The 22,687-nt window shown below is 43.0% G+C and overlaps 1 protein-coding gene across 10 annotated transcripts in view; it reads right to left on the minus strand.

The window, feature by feature from the left end:
• The window catches only part of Fsip1 (fibrous sheath interacting protein 1), a 142,607-nt gene that overhangs the window by 112,126 nt on the left and 7,794 nt on the right, over positions 1-22,687 (minus strand). For 5 of the 10 annotated variants that reach the window (XM_087650909.1, XM_087650910.1, XM_087650906.1 and 2 more), the window contains 5 exon segments: positions 21,324-21,420; positions 12,257-12,346; positions 11,094-11,251; positions 8,566-8,676; positions 5,147-5,302 (listed from right to left, as the gene is read on the minus strand). In XM_087650909.1, the coding sequence (XP_087507035.1) occupies positions 5,147-5,302; positions 8,566-8,676; positions 11,094-11,251; positions 12,257-12,346; positions 21,324-21,420 (612 nt within the window). 10 annotated transcript variants of the gene reach the window in all.

The following is a 22,687-nucleotide window of genomic DNA, read 5'->3' on the forward strand; positions in this document are numbered from 1 at the left end:
CTTATGGACAAGAACTGCTTCAGTCAGTTCTCTGGCTCCCGTAGGATGAGACGCAGAAGCTCATGAGAAACTGCAGCCACATGACAGCACTACAGTGGCAGCGGCTGCAGGGGTAGAACATGCTTGGTTTCTCATGTGGCTACATGCTTTGTTTTCACAGAGAAAAAGACATGTTGCTTTACAATTTTTTCAGTAGTTAATTAGCACCAGGCACGTAACTAATATAAGAAGGATCACAATCAGCAAACTCCTAAGGTCAAAGAGAAGTGTGCTGCTCCCCTTCCTTCTCCAAATGACAAGAGCTTTGGTAATCTCTACGATCATATCTAGAGACCCTCAAAGCATGCATCACAGGTTGTCATGCCTACAGACTTAACATCACATAGAAAGAAACCATAGCAGCTACGTTAAGGAGCCTGGGCTTCAACTTGTCCAGAAAACCATTTTCTTGACAGCATGATGTAGAATAGTGAGTGCACCAGAAAGTGGAGAACCAGAGAAGACAACTGCTGTCCAGTTTAATCCAGTCTGCTAGCTGACACGGAGGAATCAGGTGAAGTGTTGCTGTATTTTCTGATTTTTCTCACCTCCCACTTTCTGTCTCTCATTAGAAAATAAACAACCTTCTAAGGGATCATGATATGATCTGATGTGAAATGATATATGATATGATATAACTAATACATTAGTAAGGCAAAACAAACAGAAAGAAAAGAGTCAAACACAAGACACAAGAAACGGACTTAGATGCGGAGACCCATGCATTCCAGAGTGTTCTGGAAGACATATTATATACACAAAGGCCCTGTGGGGTACAAATGGTTGCCTGACAGACGCTGTCTCTTCAAAGTGTCACCAATCTTTCAACATAGCCATACTGGTGAATAAGTTGCTCACATAATAGCCACTGGGGTTAAAGTCATGTCCACCCATAGCACAATGATGTTAATAAAAATTGATACAATAAACATCAGGGTGTTTCCACTACTACAGCTATAGCCATAAATGCTATCCCAAGTGACTTTAATGTTATAGCATAGACAGCCCATGTTCTATATTTTTATTTGCCCATTTGTTTATTAAAGGACTACTGTTACCCCAGCTATTTTAAATAAGTTTGCTATAGTTTTTTTAAATTTTCTACCTATTTTAAAGCTACTATATTCAAATATTTAAAAATCAGTAATATATTGTTCACAGTATTTGATAAACACAGGATAATATATTTCTCTTTTGGATATTTAAACAGCAATATGTTTATACATTGAAGTGATTCTAAACACAATGTTATACTCAGATGCAAATGAGTATTATAACTTTGCTGTTCTTCTTTAATGGCTTTTATCATTTTTTCTCTTATTTTTGAGATTAATATAATTAAATTATTTTCTCCCTCCCTTTTCTCCCTCCAAAACCCTCCATATATCCTTTTTTTCTCTCTTTCAAACTCATGGCCTCTTATTTTTCATTGTTTGTTACATGCACATACGTAAATGTACACACACATACATATTCCTAAATATAACCTGCTCAGTTTGAATAATGATACGTAAAGCAAGGCTTTTGGACTCCAAAATGGCCCATGTGCCTGACTGTAAACCCCTGTAACTCCTGATATGCAGCAAACCCTCATTACTGTTTGTTAATTATTTTGAAAGTAGAAATTTAGAGCCTGAGGAGATGGTTCAGCAGTCAGAAGCACTTGCCACTCTGGTGTCTTCCAGCTGCCCACAACTCCAGCCTCAGAGCTCTGACACCCTCTTCTGGCCTCTGCCAGGCCCTGCATGAACACACACACACACACACACACACACAAAGAAGCCTGTCTAAGTGGGGATTTATTTTCCACTTAAAAGACATTCTTCTAAAGGTTCATGAAGAGAAACTGATGAGCTACTAATCAGCAGAAGAATGAAAATAAAGTGAATTCAAATGCTAAGTGTTTGTGCTCAACACCAGATCGGAGCTCATTCACTCACCAGCTACACAGAGACGATGCATTTATGAATTCTTTTCATTGTGCTTATTCAGAAGACATCACAGTCCAAAACCAATTGCCATGAATAATTTGCCAGGTCTGCATTTCTACTTGAAAACTCAGTGTACAGTGCAGGACTGGGCTAGAAGCTTCAGGAAGAAACTGAAAATTAAGTCCAAATGATATGCTGTTTTGCATGGAAAGAACATTAATTTTTCCCTTTTCAGCAACAATTATGCTCCTTATCTGTTCACGCATTAATGGGAATCCCAAGTAGGTTATCTCTTCTCTTTGTCAAAAAAAAAAAAGAAGAGATTGCTGTTTCACACGATCTCGGCCTGCACCAAAAAAAGCTGTACATTGGTTTTTCCTTTGCATTGTCTTTCAAATAATTTGTCTGAACCACAATGCGGACTCTGAAAACAGTGACTTAGATGAGGATAACAAAAGCTGGCAAAGACTCACTCCCGGTTTATTTGACCTTCTAAAGACCGAACAGATCTCTAAATTCTCAGCCTTGTTCAAGAAAACTGCCTGACAGCCATGATGAGGATGGTTTCTCATTAGGAACACTGTTGAGGCTTTAGATTACAGCTCTCCTAGAAGCCCATCAACTACTAGTCAGAAGAAACAGGAAAAGAACAGGGTTTTATTATCCATCTTAACTGCCTTCTATTGAGAAGCAGAACTCAGTAAAAACAAACAAAACGCATTCTAGTAGCTTGCGTCAAAGTCCCAGGACACATTCAATTATAGTAAGTGCTCCAGTTCTCTCTTTCCATGAACTCTGACCCCAATCCAGAGACTGACTAGTGCTGAGATCAACACCTCTAATGCGGCTACCTCAGGTGATTAGGAATGCCCCCTGCTGGCCCTTAGAAGCCTAACCTCCAGAAGCTGAGACGGCTCCCAGAGGTGCTGCAGTCATTGAACTGATTCTTCAGGCCATCCGGACAGTTTCTCGGGCTGAGGTAGCTTCAAACTGGTCCATGTCCAGATCTCTAACTTTCAATTAGCAATTAATACCTTCTAGATTGGACATACTATAAATTACTGATACTTAAAATCTTTTGAAAGATAGGGGAAAAAACCTCAGTCATCAATAACTGTATGAAAAATGGTGTACTGAGACTTTTACAAAGCAAAAAGAAAGATAGCAAAATCTCTCTCTCCCTCCCTCCCCCCACCTCTCTCTCTCTCTCTCTCTCTCTCTCTCTCTCACACACACACACACACACACACACACACACACACACACACACAAAGACACTTTCTCTTCATGCCACCACACACCCCAATGGAGCCCTTAAGAGCTGGAATACAAGGAAGAACAGGGCAGAGCCTTACAGTGTGAGGCACTGCCCTTCTCATGCTCTATAACTCCACACTCTGTAAAACAGCTTTGGGGGAGTCTTCTCATTTCAAAGTCGTCAAAGACACTTCCCCACAGTGATGCTTCATCCTTGCTATTAAAGGACTTGAAAGAACATGACCAAGTAAGGGGCAAATGACTGGCTCTGCTCACATCTAGTACCAAAGGAACAAAGAAAGGAGAAGCTGTTAAGGACTAATGAATATTATTAATTCTCTCCCTTCTTTCTAATAATGATCAAGAACTATCTTTTTTTTTTCGGAGCTGGGGACCGAACCGCAAGCGCTCTACCACTGAGCTAAATCCCCAACCCGATCAAGAACTATCTTAAATCATAAAGATATGATAATATTAAAATACGAATCTCCCCAATTGCCCCATCCCAGCAAATTCCTAACTGAAAGAAAAATTAGTAGAATGTAGAAATAACCAAAAGAAAATACACTCTGCTTGCAGTTGTACTCACAGAAGATCAATCAGGAGAAACCCTTTCAGGTGGGATTAGACAGTGTGCGCAGAAGCTCTTGCATGATTAACCTGAACAGTCAGCATGCTCTTGAGCTCAGCATACTTATCATTTGACTAGGCGTGGTAGTGCATGTCTGTAATCCCAATACTTGGGAGGCAGAGACAGGAAAATCTCTGTGAGTTCAAGCCCAGTCTGGCCTACATAGTGAGTTCCAGAACAGCCCAGACTACATAGAGACCCTGTCTCAATTCCCCTGCCTCCTCAGAAGAAAAAAGTGCTTGAATCTCACTCAGAAGGGGAAATAAAATAGACATTGAAGGTGGATGGAGGGAGGACACTGGGTAGGAGGCGGAGGGGAGCTGAGGTAGGGACCAGATGGGGGAACTGGAAGAGAGAAAGGAAATCGGTGGGAGCATCTCTGGGACAAGCCAGAGTTCTGGGATGGAGAGGCTCCCGAGAATCTATGGGGGTGACCCTAGCTGAGACTCCTAGCAGAGTGTGGGGGGGGATATGAAGCCTAAAATGACCGGCTCCTATAGCCAGGTGGGACTTCCAGTGAAGGGAGGAGGACAGCAACCCACCCACAAAACCTTCAACCGAAAATTTGTCCTGACTACAAGATGTGCAGGGATAAAAATGGATCAGACATTGGGCCAACCCATTGAAGATCCAGTCCATTGGAGAGAACCAACCCCTGACAATGTTAATGATGCTCTGCTATGCTTGCAGACAGGAGTCTAGCATAACTGTCCTCTGAGAGGCTTCATCTACAGATGATGGGAACAGATCCAGAGAGACACAGCCAAACATTAGGCAGAGCTCGGGGAGTCTTGTGCAAGAGTCAGGGGAAGGACTGAGGTGGCTGAAGGGGTCAAGGACACCACAAGAAGACCTACAGAGCCAACTAACCTGGGCCCAAGGTGGCTCACAGAGACTGAACCAACCAAAGAACACACAAAGGTCCCCTACACATTTGTAGCAGATGTGCAGCTTGGTCTTTCTATGAGTCCCCTAACAATTTGGGGGGCTGTCTCTGACTGCTGTCTGCCATTGGATCCTTATCCCCCAGCTGGGCGGCCTTCTCTGGCCTCGGTGGGAGAGGATGCACCTAGTCCTGCTGTGACACCTGGACCAGCTGGTGCCCATGGGAAGGAACTCCCCTTCTCTGAGAAGGGGAGAGAGAAAGGGGGACTGGAAGGAGGGGGGCACTGGGAGGAGGAGGGCTGCAATTTGAATGGGAAGGAAGGGAGGAAGGAAGGAAGGAAGGAAGGAAGGAAGGAAGGAAGGAAGGAAGGAAGGAAGGAAGGAAGGATTGACTAAAACATACCATATCACCCTTGTTGCTCTGACTTTCAAGGCTGAAGACGGCAGGAGAGTCCACGGAGAGCTCCTGGAGCTTTATGTCAATCTCAGCAAGCTGCTGAGACTCGGTGGCTGCAAGGGTATAGCCTTCTCCTGGAACCAGCCAAGCACACTGATCGCCCTAAGAGAAAACCAGAGTGACCGGTCATCCCACACCATATTCTCACACCAGAACACATGGTTTAGACCTCTCTATCAGAGCCTAGGGCTTACAAACCACAGCACCACAGACCCCTGGAGTATGGAGGTTATGGTTTAATTCTCTTCCCAGTCTGTACACAGTGTCTACTGGTGTCGCTATGGGATCCCCCAGCCTCACAAGCTGGTTCTCTTTCATATGATAAGAAGAAATCTTGTTTAACTGATCAAAAATAAATGTAATATTTTCAAACTTTACCCCAATGAGCCACCAAAACAGTTTACAGTTCCACCTAAACTAGTCTCCATGCCCAGATAATCTTAGCCCAAAACCCTCATGTATAGTGAACTTCACTTACATTAAGATCTAAACAATCATAACCTAACAATGTGCCACTGTAACCGAGTAGCTAAGCCTCACCAATCACAGCAGTTGCTTAGATAACTCCGTGGCTAAGAGCTGGGGCTGCTCTGCAAAGGGGCCAAGTGTGGATCCTAGCACCACACCAGGGAACTCACAACCCCTACAACTCTGCCTGCAGGAGAGCCGATGCCCTCTTTTGGCCTTTGTGGACATACACACATATACATCACAAAGCCACCACTGAACAGTTGCTGTGCATGAGTGCTTACCGGCACAGGCAGGTCAGTCTGAACTGCACGAAGGTCTGCGGTCTAAGACGTCTCAGACTTGTGCCAGCAAAAGTGGGAAAGGTGTGAAAAGCGGAGCTTAGCTGTGGTATCGGCACACCAGAAAACAGGCCTAATGGTAATACCATGCCACAGTATTTATAGTAAAAAATGGCTGTGAAGAGCCCAAAAGTCCAAAACTACAAGGGAAGTGGTACCACCTAATTAGTCACAGATAAGAAACCGGTTTGTTATTTGCCCACATAAAGCTGATATAAGCACTGAATACTCTAAATGAAAGATGATGGCCAAGATTACAGAATCAAGGACTAAACAGCAATTGCCTGAGTGTAGTTCTTTTTAGTGATGCTAAGGTTTGGAACCTATCAATGAAGCCCAACAGAAACACTGATGTCCAGGCACCAGGCAACTGCAGCAAGGAATTTTATCTATTAAATGGAAGGTAGCGTTGTCCACCCTGCTGCTCAGCACCACCTAGAAACCGTTGGCCTGTGTGGTGAGCTTAAGCTTCCTGGTTTGCAGGAGTCTCACCTTCCTGAGGCAGAGGCCGGAGATGGCCTTCCTAGCTTCCTCTCTAGTTAGGGTTCAGGCACTAACTTAGTAACCAGCAACCATGTTCATCCACTCACTGGCATAGAAGTGAGTGGTCTGGACACCACTATAAAACCCACCTTGCTACAAAAGAGGGCAGCAGAGACATCAGTGCACAGACATACACACAACACTGCGCACACATGCACTGCACATACACATGACATACACACACACATGACATACACACACACATGACATACACACACACATACACACACGACATACACACACAACACTGCACATACACGTGACATACACACACACATGACATACACACACAACACTGCACACACATTCACTGCACATACACAGTTTTTTTAAAAGGAATTCCTAAAATACAAGAAACATACTTTTTTAAAGGTAAAAACTTTTAATATTCTGAAACTAAAATTTCAGACGATTTCAACATATCCAGTAAGAAAGAAAAGGAGAAAAAATAAACAACCTTCCTACCAAAGGTCTAGTCAGAGTCAAGATGTGAGATTTTAGGAACTATTTCAGAAGTTGAGGGATAACAGCAAAATCAGGTCATAAATAGAACTGGATTCCCAAATAATATGAGGGGGAAAATGATAAAAAAAAACAAATATGACCATTAAAATACATAATTTTAAGTCAGGAAATGTTCTAAGTATTATCAACAGTTACTCCAAATAACAACAAAAAATAGTTAAAAATAACAAAAAATATTGTTTGAATTAATATTATAAAGCTTAAAATAGTGGGTTGAGGATTTAGCTCAGTGGTAGAGCGCTTGCCTAGCCAGCGCAAGGCCCTGGGTTCGGTCCCCAGCTCCGAAAAAAAGAAAAAAGAAAAAAAAAGCTTAAAATATGAGAGGAGAAAACATAAATACTAACTAAGCAAATATGCCAAAAGCAGTATTAATCACAAAATCCGCTGTGATTTTGTGACTTGTGGAGGTCAGAAGTCATAGCAAGAGCGGCTGTCGGGGAAGGGACACACACTGACTGCTCACAGCAGAAAGTGGCTTGCCTGGCTTCACGGTCAGTAACAGACCTAAGACTGTAACCTGGGTGTCTTATTCTGCTCCATGGTTCTGGTTCATAAAGGAAGACAATTGCCGTGGTCAGCAACGATGAAGAAGCTGATGAAGTAGCTTCAGAATCTCTCGGTGCTCAGCCGTGTGCTCCACCCACTCTTGCCTCCATTCCTGCACCCAGCTTCCACAGGCCCCTCAGAGGTTGCATTCTGTGAGGCTCTGGTATTTGCTTTGAATTTGGAGCGGAAAGGGGGATAGTATGCTTGCCCACACAGAATTTTTTCAAGAAACTAACTGTTGACATTTAGAACACATGGTTTCCATTTAAAAATCTGAGTTTCTATCTTCTCTCAAAAAGTTGCAGGATCCTGGCAGCCAGAGCAGTCAGGGAGCTTAGTGTTCCCTGGAACTTCCCCCTGTGGCTGCTACCCTCTGACCTGGGCTTGCAGCTGGCTGCAGGTAATCTGACACACAAGCAGGTAGCAGATAAAGGGCTGTGAGCGGGGTCCAGAAGCACCAGAGTGACAAGTGCTTCAGGTAACTCGGAAGAGGATGTTTCTTTGTAGAAATAAAAACCATGCCTACACCATTAACAGGAACTCTTGTGAGAACAGTGGGCCACTGCTCTCTTGTGGGTCATTCCCTAGCTCTATAAATATCTACATTTACTCCTACAGTAGAGTCTCTTCTCAGGTCTCCGGGGAACTGGATAGTGAAGACTGGCTAGGCAGGAATAGAATCCTACAGGATTATAAAGACAACACTGAAATACTGTGAAGTTGGGACGGATGAAGAGAGAGCACAGAGAAACACATTCTGATGGCATCAGGAACTAAGCCTAGCCACTTTACAGACCTACTGAACTGACCAATAATAAATTTGAAAACGTTAGGATTTTTAGTGCAGAGAACGTCTTCTAACTAGAACGTCTTCTAACTTTTGCTGAGAGGCTGACGGCCCAACAGTGATTTGGAAAGACTCTTGACAAAGAGTCTGCGTACCTCGGAACTGGACAGTCCTGAGTCTGTATCTTCTAAGCCTTTCAGGAGCTCATCCAGACGTTTCTTCTCTCCTTCAACCATAACCACTGGGCTTCTTGAACTCTTGGCCAACTACAGAATATATTAGTGAGAAATTTAAGTTTTATTCTACAACAAATCTTTTATAGTCATTCTCCAAAGATATTTCCAGTATAAGCAACCCTTCTTGTCTTTCTCTAAACACACACATACACACACACACACATACACACACACAATCTCTCTCTTTCTCCCTCCCTCCCTCTGCACAGTCTCTCTGTATGTAAATGCATGTGTGTGTGCAAGTGTGTGTGTGTGCGTGTGAGTGTGCATACACACTTACACATGTGTTGGCTATAGCACACATGTGGAGGTCAGAAGTCATTTTGAAGGAGTGAATTCTCCTTTTACTGTGTGGGTCCAGGTATAGAGCTCAGGCTTGAGGCACCCTCCCTTTACCCCGAGTCATCTCACTGCCTCCAGGCAGGCCAGATGATGGAGATACAGATGAGGGTATAGATACAGAAGACATGGACTTGCAGACTTAGAAGCATAAAAACATTTGCTGAGACACAGAGGACTCTTTTGAACACTTTATGGTGCCAGACATCCACTTAATGAAACTGCTTTTAAATTTCTAGAATATTGAGGCTGGGCGTTCAGATTAGTTGGTAAGCCTTACCTCACAAGCATGAAGCCCTTGGCTCAATCTCGGGCACCCCATAGAGCTGGGCATCATGGTGCACACATATAATCCCAGCACTTGGGAAGTGGAGGCAGGGGTGTTAGAAGTTCAAGGTCATCCTCCACTACATACCAAGTTTGAGGCCAGGCTGAGCTACATAAGACCTTATCTTAAAAATTAATTAATTTCTAGAATATCATTTAAATAAAGATTCTATTGGCTTTATAAAAGGGAAAGAAGGAGAATCTATATTGAAGCTATTGTGCATATCAGCACAAGCTCAGAGAAAACTCTGCTGTTCTTGGTACATCAAGATCTGATGGGCCAGCAGAGAGACAAGGCCAGATGAAGTCGGAGACAACTCCCTGAGCTAACACGAACATGGGGCACAGAGGACTGAGAGTGGCAGGAGAGGCCAGCCTGGCGGTGGCAGACTGACGCCGGGACCACGCTGCCTGGCAGTGTGAGAAGAGATTCTGCCTAAGCCGAGGAAACACGACTCTCCTGTGGCTGATACTTTGTGCTCACCAGTGTGGTTTCCCACGGACTAGCTATCCAAGCAGTTAGTGTGAGCTTCTGTCCACCCCACAGAGCTTTCTCGTAGATAAATTAATTAGCATCCCAGACCAATTCAGGAGTCACTGTGCCCTTAACTGCTCTGAGTCTCCTTTAAAGACAAGCCAAGTCAGATTGCCTGACCTGCAGTGTAACAAGGATGAGCCCCTGAATCAAGGACCCACTCAAGGGCAGTGACCAAGCGCAGGGAGGAGCGGAGGGGCACAATACCAGCTGGTTTCTCCAAGCCAGCCTAGCTACTCTGTTCTCCACGCCAGCCTAGCTGCCCTGTTCTCCAAGCCAGCCTAGCTGCCCTGTTCTCCAAGCCAGCCTAGCTGCTCTGTTCTCCACGCCAGCCTAGCTGCTCTGTTCTCCAAGCCAGCCTAGCTGCTCTGCCAGGAGCATTTGCCATCCTAAGTTCTAAACACAGCAGCTACACAGTCAGACTTGTAATAAAAATGACTCAGTAAATAAACTCCCGCACTTTGCTGGTGTACAAGTTAAAGTCTGGAGGGGAAGTACTGATCAAGGCTGTTTTCTACTTCAGGAACTAGATTATTTCTGAGTGATAAAATAAATTCTAGTTGCAGCTAGCAAATTTGAAAGAGAGAAACTAGGAAAGAAGGAAGCAGGGCAGGGCAAGATGAGAGACATGATGGAATTAGACGAGAAAGCAGTGAAGATACAGATACAGTTTTTTAAAAAAGCTTTTCGGGGTTGGGGATTTAGCTCAGTGGTAGAGCGCTTGCCTAGCAAGCGCAAGGCCCTGGGTTTGGTCCCCAGCTCCGAAAAATAGAAAAGAAAAAAAAAAGCTCTTCTTTTACTTATATATACTAAACCAATTGTGCACACATTCATCTTGTTTTTAAAAAAAAGTCTATTTCAAGACCCTGAATGGCTGAGATGTCTCAGAGGGTAGGAGCACTTGCCGTGCAAGCATGAGTTCAAATCCCCAGGAGGGACCCACATAAAAAGCTAGGTCCTGTCTTGACCATCAAGTGTCAAGTCATGGGCAGAGACAGGAGAAATGCTAGAGCATGGTAGCCCCCAGGCTCACCCAGGTCCAGTGAGAGACCCTGTCCCAAGGAAAAGGCAGAGAGTGGAAGATCAGGACAGCCTACGTCCTCCTCTGGCCTCCGCACACACAGACATGTGTATGCACATAATCACACATGCACACACACACCCACACTCCCACCCAGAGAGAAGGTCAGTTACTATGACTCTGACTTTCTCCCACATTCTGTCTCTTGAATCATTAGCTACCCACCTCAATGTTTCGCTTAATAAAATCCTGACTATGTTCAGCGTTCCGTATAATGAAAACCTGGCTGTGTTCGCTCCTAGGCTCAATCGCTTCTGTATTTGAAAACGGTTGCTTTTCTGTTTTGATCAATGGCCCATTTTTCTCCACATCACAGGTAAAGTCTAGTATTGAAAAAGTTCAAAGTAAGCTCACAACTACAGTTCTGAATCATACTAAAAATTCACCTTAGGTATACATTAAAATATGTTTTTGAAACATATTTAGAAGGAATAATTTTTAAGTTCTAGACCCAGGAAAGTAATATGGACTTTTTCTTTGGCTTAGATTTATTTTCTCCCCATCCTCCATAGCCCAAATTTCTGTCAGTGGCAACCTACTTTTTACAATCATTTCTAATGAAAGTGTAATTACATCATTTCACCCTTCTTCTTACCTTCAACCTCCCCTGCTAACCAGGTACTTGCCTTGCTTTCTCTCTCAGATCCTTTAATTGTTGAGAGATGTGTATCATAAATATACATAAATATATAAATGCAGCCTGTTCAGTCTACATAAAGTTATTTGTATGACATGGCTTTAGGGCTGACCACTTGGTATTAGATAACCAATTAGGGGCTCTTCCCTGACGAAAACTTCTCCCTCTCTGTCAACCAGCCAAAAATTCAGAAAACAAATAGAGTTGGGGTGCCCAGCCACAAATGATCCACCTATGAGACAATTCTGCAGCTAGGAGCCAGAAGAACAGGGAGTCTGCAGCCTACTTTTTCAAAACTATTATGCAATTTTCAAAGATCCCATAATAGAATGCAGTAATGACGTTTCAATAAGTAACTTCAACATGGACCATTGTGTGCCTTATCTGTTTTGTGCTAGGTGTGTTCTCTGGCACTGAGCTCCATTCTTAGCCCTCAGCCCTCACCTTAAACTCTAGTTAATACTTCTTTTTTTTTTATCTTTATTAACTTGAGTATTTCTTATTTACATTTCGATTCTTATTCCCCTTCCCGGTTTCCGGGCCAACATCCCCCTAGCCCTTCTCCCTCCCCTTCTATATGAGCTTCTCCTTAACTGATAGAATAGTACCAAGCCCCCTTCCTCTATGACTATTTCTGTATACAGCCAGCGCCCCCTCGTGGCAATCTGTATATCACGCAAGTTAAACATACCCTTCTCCGTGTGATTTTCGTAAGTTTCCTGAGGAATCTGAGTATGAAACACTGAGAAAAGGTCATCTTCGAATTTGCAGTGCAATGGCTCTACTGATACAAAAACAAACAAACAAAAAACCACTTGTTCAATCTCCATAAAATAAAGTTATCGACACTGAAGAGAGAGGATTGAATACTCGTTCTACTACTCCCCAATCCCCTCCATGCACAGGAGTTGTTAAAGAAAAGAAAAAAGTCAGTGTCACTCCCATGTTGAAATGACAATCAGGCAATCTTCACATGCACCACAGAGATGAACTGCAGAAGACAGCCAACCAGCGCTTCCCTAGACGCGTGAGAGCACATTGGAGCGTCACCTCTCTCTCGAGATGACCTACACAGATCCTCTCTCTAGAGATGACCTACACAGATCCCCGTGAGTGTGATACAGACAAGATAGACAGCCAGTAACAGAGCTATTCATTCCCCTGTATTTTAGGCCTCAAAGCTTAAGGTTTTAAATGTATAGTCAGTCATTAACAGAATGTCTTTGAGTAAGGCACGGTGCCAAATACAACTCCAGCCATAGGAAGAGAAGGTAAGAGGCCCAGTAGGTGGAGTTCAAGGTCATCCTCTGAGACACAGCAAGTTCAAGGCCAGTCTAGGCTACATGAGACTCTGTCTTTAAAACAAAAGCAAAAACAAAAAGACAAGGCCTTCAAGATGTCTCTGGGGAGCCAAGGCACGTGAGCAAGCCTGACAATCTGAGCTCCATCCCAAGTAAAAGAGAACCAACTCCACAGAGTCCTCTGACCTTCTCACACCAGCCATAGCATGCACTCCCACCCACCTACACACCATCCACACGCACACACACACACTCTCACAGACACACTCTCACAGACACACTCTCACAGACACACACACACACACACACACACTTTATTTAAAAGAGAGAGAGAGAGTACATTTGGGAGATTCGTGTAAGTTGGTGTTCTTCTCTGGCAATTTCTTCTCTTAAGCTCCACAAAGAAAATGGGACATTGCGTTGTTCATTTTTGTTTCACCCTGATTTTTTATGTTTCATATCAGCTAATTTAATTACTTATAACTTTGTTCTGACTAGTTTTATGTTAACTTGACACAAGCTAGAGTCATTTAAGAAGACAGACTCTCAATTAAGAAAATGTCTCCCTGGGCTGGAGAGATGGCTCAGCCGTTAAAGGCTAGGCTCACAACCAAAAATATAAGAAAATGTCTCCTGGGGTTGGGGATTTAGCTCAGTGGTAGAGCGCTTGCCTAGCAAGCGCAAGGCCCTGGGTTCGGTCCCCAGCTCCAAAAAACAGAAAAAAGAAAAAAAAAGAAAATGTCTCCCTAAGATTTGCTTATAGACAAGTACGTGGGAAGGCCCAGACCATAATGAGAGGTGCCAGCCTATGCATGTGGCCCTGGGTTCTATAAGCAAGCAGCCTGAAAAAGCCAGGAGGAGCAAGCCAGTAAGCAGCACTCCTCCATGACCTCTGTATCAGCTCCTGACTCATGGTTCTGGCCCTGCTTGAGTTCCTGCCCTGATTTCTCTTGGTGATGAACAGCAATGTGGAAGTGTAATTGACACAACCCGTTCCTCCCCAAGCTGCTTTTGGTCATCGTGTTCTCCCACAGCAATGGAACCTAACTCAGACAATCTTCAAAGTCTATTTTCTCTGTGCCTTAACATGCCATGTTGAATCTGCCTGTTTGTGCCATAGAAACTTTTTGTTTTAAAAGACAGCTCAGTTGGTAGAGTGCCCACTGCACAACCACAGCACCTTAGTTCAATCTCTAGAACCCATGCAAAAAATAAACTTGAGTGTGGTGGTGCGTATTTGCAATCCCAGCTCAGGAGAAGACAGAGACAAAAAGGTCCATAAGACTCCCTGGCCAATCAGCCTTGCTGAAGCATGGAGACTCGGGTACAGTCAGAGTCTCTATCTCCAAAGAAGAAATAAATAAATAAGGTGGGCAGCTCCTGAAGAACAAACGATGGTTAGCTTTAACTGTAACTTGACACAGCCCAGAACCACAGAGGTAGAGAGTTCCTGTAAGGGTTTTCTAAATGAGATTGGCCTGTGGGCATGTCTATGGTAGACTACCTTAAGTTAGTTGCTATAACACCTAGTCCACTATGGGAGGCACTATTCCCTACTCAGGGGATCCTAAACTGTCTAGGAGTGGAGAAATCGACCTAAGCACAAATAAGCATGAGAGCACTTCTCTCGACTGCCGGTGTGATATGACAACCCGTCTCAAGCTTCCGCCCTCGTAACTTCTTCCCAGTGATGGACTGTAACGAGGAATTATGAACTACAAATGTTCCTTCTCCCCTAAATTGCTTGTTGGGTTATTTTACCACAGCAACAAAAATGCAACTAGAATGGGTAGTAACCAATAGAGTGAAATATAATCCATAACAAACAAAAAAAGAGCTAGCTACCATATCAGAAAAGGCACAGGCACAGACTTCTAAGTGAAAGAATACAGTCTGGGGAGGCTTTTGCTGGGGGCTGGAGGTGGAATTCTAATCATAAACATTCTCGAAAACTATGAAGAATGTAAAATTTAGTGGCAACTAGAAGGTTGGGAAAGGAAGGGGCGTTGAGTGAGGATCCACACAACGGGTTCTTTTAGAGCAGTAAAACTATTCCACCTAATGCTGGAGCTGTGAGTGTGCAGCCTGTGCCTTTTTAAAAGACCCTTACCATCAGAGCATAAAGGAAGAAAATCAATGTTGGCAGATTTTAAAAAATCGCTTAAGAGACTGAGAAATCACACACGTCGAATGCAGAAACCTGACAAGACGATCAAAATCTATAAAAGAATCTCATCAAATAGAAGCACGTGAAAAGTGCCACTTAACCCCAACACTCTGACAAATGAAGCCTCTAGGACTAAAGGAAACAGACACTAAACATCAGAACTATATGCTAGGTGGTCAGTGCTTTCTACAGACTAGCTGTATTGTTTGTATACCGTGCACCTGCACCGTTAGGTAAAGAGACAACAGAGTGGGAACCAAGTGTCTCACTGTTGGAGTAAAGCCTTACAGGTAAGCAAGAGGGTTAGGCCATGACAGTCCAGGTGGTGATGGAGTACAGCCAGGCAGAGATTTCCTATGAACGGTTTTAGTTCAAACAGGGATGATTACATACAGGCATACTTATAGTCATGCACATAATGGGTTCATATATGCACATACATTTCTTTTCCCAGAGGAAGCTGCACCTAGCATCCAGATCCCGATGTCTAATATCACTGTCCAGAGGCAGGAATCGGGATCCTTAGAGACATGGCTGATCCCAAGACTCAGGTGGGAAACACCGAAGAGTGAAAAGATGTGCCTGGCAAGAGAGACAAAGCCCGTAGTGACAGAAATGGGTCAAAGAGATGCAGGTACCAACCGAGAGACCTTCTAATGGCTAAATGGGAAAATGCAGCCAATACAATAAAGTAGTATTGAACTCTAACTCAAAGTATAAAATTAGCATTCGCTAATACCAATCTAATACCGATACAGATGAGTGAGAGACAGACAGATCTCCCCTGTAGAGTAAACAGGCATAATGTAGGCCCGCATTCTGCTTCCGGCAAGACAAAGCATGGCTCCCCACTCCTCAATCGGAGACTGTACATAACCACTTCCTCATAAGGTCACAGTTGGAAGAGGGAAATGAGCTGGGGCGGGTATTAACATCAGTGGGGTGGTATGCTTGCACCACTGTGGGGTAAAGGAAATGGCATTTCGTCTGTCATCCCCCTCCCCAGAGTGTGCAGTTCCATCCAATCATGGGGAAATCGTGAGGTAATTCCAACCAGTGGACATACTACAAAATGCCAGACCAGTGTGCCTCAAAACTCCCAGGACTGTTACGAACAAGGAGAGTTTGAGAAGCATCCCAACTAAGACTGGACTACGGAGACACGGGAGCTAATGTAATAAAGAGTCCTGCATGGGATCCTGGGACAGGAGAAGAACATTCGATTAAAAGTAAAGAAACACGAATAAAGTACGGTTTTGATCAATAAGACCATATGGATATTGGTTCACTTCAAACATAATAGATATGAAAGGAACTCCTGATGGGACAGGGGTGTACAGAAAAATAATCTCTGTAATCTTCCTGTAACTCTTCTGTGAACTTGGAGTTGGGCTAAAATTAAAAAGCTTTACTTTTTCCTGTTTTATTATTGTTTTGGCTTTGATTTTCAGTTTTGTTTGCTTTGGTTTTGGTTTTTAGTTTACTTTGTTTGTTTGTTTTGAGAAATAGTTTCTTTGTGTAGCCTTAGCTGTTCTGGAACTCACTATATAAACCAGGCTGGCCTTGAACTCAGAGAGATCCACCTGCCTCTGCCTTCTGAGTGCTGGGATTAAAGGCATGCACCACCACACCTGGCTCATGCTTACTTTTTTTCTTTATTTTTTCTTTATTTTATGTATAGGAGTACACTGTTGCTGTCTTCAGACACACCTGAAGAAAGCATCAGATCTCATTACTGATGTAGTTGCTGGGAATTGAACTCAGGACCTCTGGAAGAACAGTCAGTGCTCTTAACTGCTGAGCCATCTCTCCAGCCTACTTTTATCTTAATTTCCTTTTTTTCAAGTAGAGAAAAACAGAAAAGTAGACATAGTAAAAATACATACATTATGGAAAGTTACTATTAAAATATTGATTTGAGATGCTACATAAATGGATTGTTTTTAATTGTGTATGTAGAGACTTTAAGTCTAGAGTGAGGGAGTCCTGGCCAGACTGTGTCTAGGAGAACCAGCAAAGGAAGGTCAGTAGGCACGAAAGGAGCTGAGAAGTCAGAGAGCCGCCTCCACGAGACGATCTGAACTGTCAGCTTTCCACCCACTACTCCCACTCCCACCCCACACTACGATCGATATCAATGCACGCACATACAAACGTTCACACATGAACACACGTGCAGGCACACACACACACACACTTACAAAACCTACTCCTGCCACATTTTGATTCATTCATTTATTCATGTGTGCAGATGTGTATATTATATTTGGAGGAGAGGCAAGCTTGTGCCGTAGCACACATGTGGAGGTCAGAGGACAACGTGGGGGAGCTGGTTCTCTCCTTCAACCTTGTAGGTTCTGGGGATGAAACTCAGTTTGTTGGGCTTATCAGCAAGCACCTTTACCCACTGAGCCATCTCTCTGCCTCTAATACTGCTTTACAGAAGCAAAACTTCTGAATAAATTCAGCCATTCAAATCAGTACCAGTTAAAAGAATAATCTTCCATTAGCAAGGAGGGTTGACCTAGGAACAAAAGATATATTCATTATTTAAATCTATTAATTTAAAAACATTAACTTAATCAAGAAAGAGATCTATAATAATTTAAATGCTATTGAAATGGACTGAATGGCCTTCAACAGTAAGTCTATATAGTGTTGGAAATTGGAACAGTTATTGAAGAAGATACAAAAATCAACATTGTTTTTCTGGTTGACATGTTTAAAATTAACAAGATAAAAAGCACAAAAACTAAAGATAATCAGAACAAATAACATGATCTAGCCAATTATAAACCATTATGTAATAGGGTATAATTATAATGTAGCTAATCATAAATTTATAAAAAGTTACTCTTTTTTCCATTTCATTTAGAACTTGTGACAATATGTTGACCTAGTCACCAGTCAGCAAAGAGCTATATGAAATCAGTGGATAGCCAATAAATATGTGAAGACTACCAAAATCCCATGATATATAAGAAATAGTACATGAAACACTACATTCTTGTTAATATTGTCTAGTATTCAAGGAAATACTAAAAGTAGCCCAGTTATTGAGTCCTTACTAACCATGTTAAGGGATGTAAGCAGCCGTGTTCTCAGGACATGTAAGGGCCCTACAGTGGAATTCAGACAGTAAGAAACCTAAGGAGCCAAAGTGAGCACAGAATGAAGACCTTCCAGGAAGTACTGACAGTGATTTCAGAATCAGATTCGCAGTCTCCAGTAGCTCCTTTGGATGACAGAAATACTAACCACCAAGTTCTGGTCATGAGGAAACCTAGTTAGAACCACCCAGCCACACTCCTCCAGAATGGCTTAAATTGTAAGAGTAGAAAGGTGTTTTTTTTTTAATATGCCAGATTCTAATACAATCTGTTACGCATCAATAGATAGCTAATACCATTACACCACAGGGACATAAGGATAGCAGGAAGGCAAGATAAAGAGACTGAAACTGTTTGAGCAGACTAAAAGAAAAATGCTAAAGACTAGACTCATAAGAGAGAAGAAAAGGGAGGCAGCTACAAAAGAAGTAGGAAGTCTCCTCCAAAGAACTGTCACTCAGAGAAAATGGCTGTGAACCATGAGGAACTAAGTGTAGGTGTGTAATTTTAAGTTCCAGACAAACTAGGCTCCAGGGTAAGAGCTTTTTTGCACCTTTAAAAACGGGTTGCAGTTAGATGCTGCCACCTAGTGGATGGTGTACAAATACTTGGCACTTTTCCTAGTCACAGCAAGGGAAGGAAGCACAGGGGTCCCTGTTTTCCTAATGACACTTACAGACACCCTTTATTTATCTTAAGATTCGTGTGTAGATGTAAGTGTGCCAGTTAGTTTTTTTAAGATTTATTTATTTTATATTTATGAGTACACTGCCACTGTCTTCAGACACACAAGAAGAAGGCACTGGATTCCATTACAGATGGTTGTGAGCCACCATGTGGTTGAAGGGAATTGAACTCATGTCCTGTCCTCTGGAGGAGCAGTCAGCGCTCTTAACCACTGAGCCATCTCTCCAGCCCCACTAGTTAGTTTTTATGCCAATTTGACACAAGTTGGGAAGAAGGAAATCCTTGTGGAGAACGGTCATAGGCTTTGCCTGCTTTTGCACTCTATGTTCTATGACCCTTGCCAGCTGCCTCCCTCAAAGCTGCTTCTCCCTTCTCTGGGGTTCTTTTCTAGTTCTCTGATCTCTACACACACTCACTCCCGCATAAACACATATACAAAATGAGAATCTAGGATCATCGTATTAACGAGAATGTGTACTCTTTGTCTTTCTGAGGCTGGGTTACCTCATGGAAATCACTTATTTTCCTGAAAACTTCATTTTTACTGCTGAATAAAACTCCAGTGTCTACACATAAACATTTATAATTCACCTGATTCCATTCCCTTGCTCTTGTGAATAGAGCAAACATTAGTGTGCAAGCATTTTTATGGTACGGTGTGAAGTCTTTTGGTAGGCGCCCGGGAGTGGTGCTGCTGGACTGTAAGGCAGTTCTAGTTTTAGTTTTTGTGGAGTTTCCATGCTGATTTCCAAGATGTCTTCACCATTTATACTCCAACCAACAGAAAGTAAGAGTTCCTCTTTCTCCACATCCTCACCAGCATCTGCAGTCATTTGTTTTCTGGATGACAGCCATTCTGACTTGGAGGAGATACAATACCTAAGCAGTTTTGGTGTGTGTTTCTTTGATGATGAAGGATGTCAAACTTTTTTTATTTTATGTATATGAGAACACTGTCGCTGTCTACAGACACACCAGAAGACAGCATCTGATCCCATTACAGATGGTTGTGAGCCACCGTGTGGTTGCTGGGAATTGAACTCCAGATCTCTAGAAGAGCTCTTAACCACTGAGCCATCTCTCCAGCCCCAAACACTTTTTAAAAATATTTATTGGTCATTTGTATTTCTCCTTTTGGGAACTATCTGTTCTAGTAAAAACTGTGTCTCCCATTCTGAGGTCTATCTGTTTAATTTGTAGTTAGTTTCTTTTGTTGTGATGACACATTTTATACATATGCATGTATGTTATTATGCATACATGTGTCTATGTGTGTCATGTGGAGGTCAGAGGGCGACTTTCAGGAGTCAGTGCTCCTCCCACTCTGTGGGGTCTGGAGGCTGACCTGGGTGGTTTGGATGCAAGTACCCTTCCCTGTTCTGTCTTCCTGATGGTTCACCAAGTCTTTTTAATTTCTCAAAATTCCATTTGTCAATACTTGGGTTATTTCCTGTGCTGCTGGGGCTCAATTCAGAACATTACTTCCTAAACCTATGGTCTAACGTGCTGTCCCTAGCAGTTTCATTGTTCGGGATTTTAAATTAAGATCTTTGATTTGCTTTGAACTGATTTCTGTGTGGAGTGGGAGAGATGGATGTGACCTCATTCTTCTGCAGATGGCTCTCACCTTTGCTGGGACCTTTTATTTAATAAGCTGTCTTTTTTCCAGGATATGTCTTATCACTTTCATTAAAAGCCATACAGAAGAGTCCACTTACAAATTAGTCCTTCAATACAGAAGAGGCAATGCACGGGGGCACCCAGACTCTAGGAGAAAACTTTGGTGCACTATAAACCCTAATTGTTCAAGGTTCTGCGTTCTCAGTGCTGAGCCCAGAAAGGAACCCATGTAAAGAAATGTTGTCCCTCAAACCACACCTCCACTTAGAAAGCCACGCTGAATCTGAATCCAGCCTTTGGGGTTCTGAAATGCTACAGGTGCCCTTTGTTGTAGAGGACAAAAGGAAGCCAGCATTCTCAGAGGACTCAGGATCTCTAGAGGATCCCTGTCTACACAAAACTGGATACCACCTCTGCTTTATGCAAAAGGATTCTGAAACTACCTTATGGTGAGGAAAGGAAGGAAAGGGCTGGGGGAGACAAAGAAAAACAGAGAAAGGAAGAAGCAAACTTGGCTGCTCTCTGAAGGGAGGACTGAGAGATCACAAGAACCTGGTGAATGAGCAGTGCACTTCTACAAGGGAGTTGCACAGGAGAACGGCAGGCAGAGGCGGAGGGCATAAATAGCATCTAAGAGGGACAGGAAATGAAGGTAACGACATCCAGGACCTGTCTCTGGGTTTCCTCTGCTCTTTTTCTCCCCATGTAGATACACACAGCCCTTAAAGCACTAGACAGACCTACACTCAGCCGCTTCCCTCTAATCCCACCTAATGTGATCAGTCATTGGCTCTTAGGAGGGCCACACTCACAGGGAAAGGACAACTCAGGCCAACCTGCGGTGAGAGCACAAGGCCCCCTCCCTCTACTCACCAGCTGCTGTCCCTGCAGATTTGGAAGTCAAGTACAAAAACTTTTTAGTGTTTTCCAGCTCCTCGTCATTTTCCAAGTCTTCAGTGTTTTTTGCAGACTGAGGGAAGAGCAGTTTAAGTTCAAATATAAAACATGAAAGCAAATATGCCCATTAGTTCTTAGTCCAACCCAGTTCTCAATTGTCTATGTATATGCAGGAAAGCTTGGCCATTTGCATTCCTTTAATTAGGAAAACTGTTAATATTTCCTGTTTCTCAAAAAATCTATCTGTAGGTTTTCCCAGAAAAAGTTTACATATATGTTAAAGTATCTTCATTGTGTTTGTGTAGTACATATATGTACATATGTACATGTATATATATATATATATATTGAGTTGTGTGTGTGTGTGTGTGTGTGTGTATGTATATATTGAGTTATCCACAGGCACCATCATTAAATCGAAATTCCAAGGCTAGCCCCATATATTATTACACTTCTACTTGTAATTCTTAATTCAATACAAATTAAAAACTGCTTCATGTTTCAACAGAACACAGATTCACTCTTCCGGTAATTATGAACAATCATGCTCTCGTTTAAATCTGGCTGCAGTACTCTGGCTGCCTGGTCAGTCTTCCTGGGAAGCTGAGGCAAATGAATCCCTGCTCAGTCCATTCGTACCTTAATTCCCTGTTACCACCTAGGAAATCACCCAAAGTCAGTCAGTGGCTAGGGATGACTGTCGGAATCAGCCTGTGAGTTACTTTGGGGTCCCTCACTCAGCTGCTCTGCTCTAAGGAATGAATCATGTGAGTCAGTGGCTCTAAGAGGCAGTGCCAACATTTATTCAACTTTAACCTCTCAATACCAGGAAGAATAGGAGGCTAGTGAAGGCCAAGGGAAGTTAATCAGGCTCAGAAATGTAGCAGCATGGAGGCAGACGGAGCATGGCTCAGTCTTCAGCCTCTGTATAACTTCTCAGGAGACGCTGAGCAGCTATGAGGTAGTGAGCCACAACTTGTTTGCCCCGAAGTTTATTTAATCAACAACAAACTAACAAGGTGTTTTGTGTGTGCTTATCTCCAATCTGTAAGCTCAAAGGGAAAAGAGCAGGCATACGTCTTTGATAAAAGTAGCCATCACATCCGTTCCTAGTCAGAGAATGGGGGTGGCCAGTCTGACACTAGCTAGAAGGGTTTGCTGGTACCATAGGTCCTGAACATGCCAGAGCAGGGCCCAAAGGCTAGAATGTCACAGACCAAGTATCCTCCCAGGTTCCAGAAAACACACACACACACACACACACACACACACACACACACACAAACACACACACACACACACACAAACACGCACACACAGCCACAACTTTTGCAAAATAA

The sequence above is a fragment of the Rattus norvegicus genome, chromosome 3, assembly GCF_021556685.1.
Source record: "Rattus norvegicus strain SHRSP/BbbUtx chromosome 3, alternate assembly SHRSP_T2T, whole genome shotgun sequence".
Classification (NCBI taxonomy): domain Eukaryota; kingdom Metazoa; phylum Chordata; class Mammalia; order Rodentia; family Muridae; genus Rattus; species Rattus norvegicus.